At 44.1% G+C, this 3,345-nt stretch overlaps 1 protein-coding gene across 1 annotated transcript; it reads left to right on the top strand.

Moving 5' to 3' along the window:
* The first annotated feature begins 217 nt into the window (after positions 1-217).
* LOC109784146 (phytochromobilin:ferredoxin oxidoreductase, chloroplastic) lies at positions 218-3,050 on the top strand. Its single transcript, XM_020342740.4, has 8 exons — positions 218-479; positions 1,041-1,160; positions 1,512-1,606; positions 1,705-1,798; positions 1,894-2,025; positions 2,123-2,227; positions 2,395-2,445; positions 2,529-3,050. The coding sequence occupies exons 1-8, from the start codon at positions 231-233 to the stop codon at positions 2,715-2,717; spliced, it is 1,035 nt and encodes a 344-aa protein (XP_020198329.2). The 5' UTR covers positions 218-230; the 3' UTR covers positions 2,718-3,050.
* Positions 3,051-3,345: the final 295 nt, after the last annotated feature.

The raw sequence follows: 3,345 nt of genomic DNA, 5'->3' as shown, positions 1-3,345 counted from the left end.
GTCAATGTTGCGAGCTCCGCAACTTCTTCAGTGCTTTTTGCAACAAGGATCCTGTTGCAACAAGGGTTTTCTGTTACAATTAGGGTCTACAACGGGGGGCTACGTGTTATTTGTAACCTGATGTAGTACTACCAAGTGGCCAAGTTCTGCAAGTTGCTTTCTTCTTTGGGAAAAAAGAAACTGCATTATCACATCAAGATGCGTGCCGTATGGGTTGGTTGGATGGATGGATGGATGGAACGGGACGCCCTCCCACGTGTCCTTGCCTCTCCCCTCTCATTCATGGCTCGCACACCGCAGCGGAGTGGTGGAGTGTACCAACTGGGCTGGGGAGGGGAAGGCAAGCAGAGGGGATGAGCGGCGGCGGCGTCGGTGCCGGCGGCGGGGTCCTGGGCGCCGGCTCCTCGTACCAGAGGTTCGTCCGCACCGCGCTGGAGCAGACCCGCCTCCGCACCGCCCTCACGCCACACCCCTCGCAGGTTGGTTCCTGCTACTACTGCTTCCCTTGCTCGCCTTGCTGAGCTCCCTGTTCCTCTTTCCTTGCGACCTTGCAACTTTGCAAGTCCAAGCTCGGGACACGCTGCGCCGGCGAGCATGCTCTGTCTGCTCGAGGTGACTAGCAAAGCTGTAACTGCATATTGGTGCCCATGCTAGCACAGCCCGTTAGGCAGGTGTCCACGAATTCAGATGCGCCCGCTAATTGAAAATTCAGTCTAAAACAGAGAAGCAGAATCACTGCTGTTGTGCTGTCGCGCTAGTACCAGCTGAATTTCGGTTCTTGGTCTTTGTCTGACGCCCTGGGGTGGACTCTGAACGAATCCTGTAAACAACGACCCCAACCACGAGCCTCATTTCTTCAGATACATAATTGTTGACTACTTAAGGCCTTGAGGGTCAGTCTAGAGTCTGGTATAGGCATTTTTTTAATGCAATTGCCCATCTAGAACATCTTAAAGTGTAGGTCTCCTGTAACAATGTCAGCTGACGCCAGTCATATTTCTCATTACAGAAGATGACTTTGTCCTGTGTCATGCTTCCAGGAAAAGTTCAGGCTCATACGAGCCAACGACGATGCTGCTGTTTTGGATGCTCTCTCATTCACCGCCCCCAAGATCAGACTGCTTCGCAGCTTGACAGTTGAGAAGAAAAACTCGGTCCAGGTACTTCATCTCCAAGTCCAAAGTTCCCTTGACCAAAACCCTCCAACAACTATCCTGAAAGGCTATGAACTGAAAGATAGGTTTACATCTGAAGTTGATTATATCTGAATATTACAGCTGCAGTTTGTTCTATCTGATTATATCTGAAGTTCCATAATATTACAGGTTTTATTTGTTCTATGAATATCGTACAGTCGAACCAGTGGTGATATTTTCCTTTTAAAATCTCTTATCTTTGTCTAAAACATCATTCAGTTTATGACTGAAGGAACAAGGGAGTGTCCTGGAGGATTTTATTTATCAAGGCATATGATCCACAAAGCTATACTTATAATGCATATGCCCATGCAGGTTCTAGACTTTGCTGCTTTCTCTGAACCTGAATACGATCTTCCAATATTTTGCGCCAACGCTTTTACTACTCCTGCACAGAGTATTGTTGTCTTGTAAGTGTCATGATATGTAATGTCATTCAAGACTTAATTACTGTGCTTAAACTAGAATATGAATAATGGCCTGAATGAACTATTTGAATTTCTTGCAGGGACCTCAATCCGCTATACGATATCACTGAAGACAGGGATTACAAAGATAAATACTACAGGAATTTGATGCCTCTTATACAGAAGTATAGTGAGGTACTTGGATCTTATCCTTCACCCAGATGTATTACCCCAGTCTTCTTCTATTAGCTTTATACACAGAGTGTTATCTTTATTTAGAGAAAATGCAGCTTCTGCCATGGGGTGGCAAGATTACGAGCGAATCTCTGAGATTCTTCTCTCCAATCGTGATCTGGACTATATTTGAGCCCACTGAACGCAACCATCATGTTCTGTATTCAGCTTTGATGGATTACTATAAGGTATTCACGATTGCTCTGTTAAATTTTTAAACTGTTGTGCCAAACATGCAATTCCAAGTATCATGCTCTTTGTTTTCTCATGTTTCTGACGACGCAGGCTTGGCTTCAGTTAACGGATCAAGCGGCTGAAGAAAATAACAAAACAAAAGTTGTTCGTAACAGAGAAGCGCAACATAGATATCTCACATGGAGGGCTGAAAAGGTTTGTATTTTTCAAAAACCATGCACAGAAAGTTATATTGATTGACTAGTGATTTATCATTACACTGTTACCTGCGCCAAATTAGGACTGCTCATTAGATATTATCATTTGTAAAACCAGCTGCTACAGAGCATCTTCCACTAACTTCGTGCCTTGTCTATGGGCAGGATCCTGGGTTTCCACTTCTGAAGAAGTTGATTGGTGAAAGCTATGCCAAGGTTTCTCTTCTGCCAACATTCACTATATTTACACACACCCAATTCATGTTATTTGCAGAGTTACTTGTTGCTTTGATATTCAGGATTTGGTGACTGAGTTCCTGTTCGAAGGAGTGCATTCTCTTGGAAGTAAATCTTTCCTGGACTATTTCCCCGAGTACGCGCGTGACGACGGAACAGTAAACAAGAAGAGGAGTATGATTGGGAAATCTTTCGAAGCTAGGCCTTGGGATGCTACCGGAGAATTCATTGGTGGCAAGGATGCAGAATGAGATCTTTAGCTGTAGGATCTGCACGAGCAATCCTTCGGGTTTTCCTGAATTCGCCTTGGGATGCTACCAGAGAATTCATTGGTGGTGAGGATGCATGATGAGATCTTTTGCAGTAGGATCCACATGGGCATTCTTAGGGTTTTGCTGAGCTCCTAGCGACAATCATTTTCGTGACCCTCTTGCTTCTCAGGTTTCATTTTAACATTCTTCGTTACACGCTGTCCGGGCTACTTTGTATCTTTGTAATTTCATCTGAATGGTCTGTGTAGCTTAAAAAAACTTGTGTAATATTGGATTGGGTGCAATATCAATAGTAACTTAGACTGATATTATATATATCCGTCACCTAGTTGTGAGAAAATACAGATGCAACATAGGGTAGAAACCAGCAGCCGTCGTGTATAAACAGGCAAAGATGAATAATTTACATGATTTTTTGGAACGAAGACGCTAGAAGCGTCCAGCTTTAAATTAATAAAGCCCCAAGGCATCAAGGTCAAAAAGTTACAAACTGACATGAGCGAAAAGATAACAGCAGTTCCACACGACCAGCTACCACCAAAATAAAGGTTCTGCACGCAGGCACAAATATTACATCCAAACTAAACAAACCAGCGCTGCTAGTCCT

This window comes from Aegilops tauschii, chromosome 3 (genome assembly GCF_002575655.3).
Source record: "Aegilops tauschii subsp. strangulata cultivar AL8/78 chromosome 3, Aet v6.0, whole genome shotgun sequence".
Classification (NCBI taxonomy): Eukaryota; Viridiplantae; Streptophyta; class Magnoliopsida; order Poales; family Poaceae; genus Aegilops; species Aegilops tauschii.
Note: the sequence above shows the minus strand (reverse complement) of the source record. Positions and strands in the feature narration are given on the sequence as shown.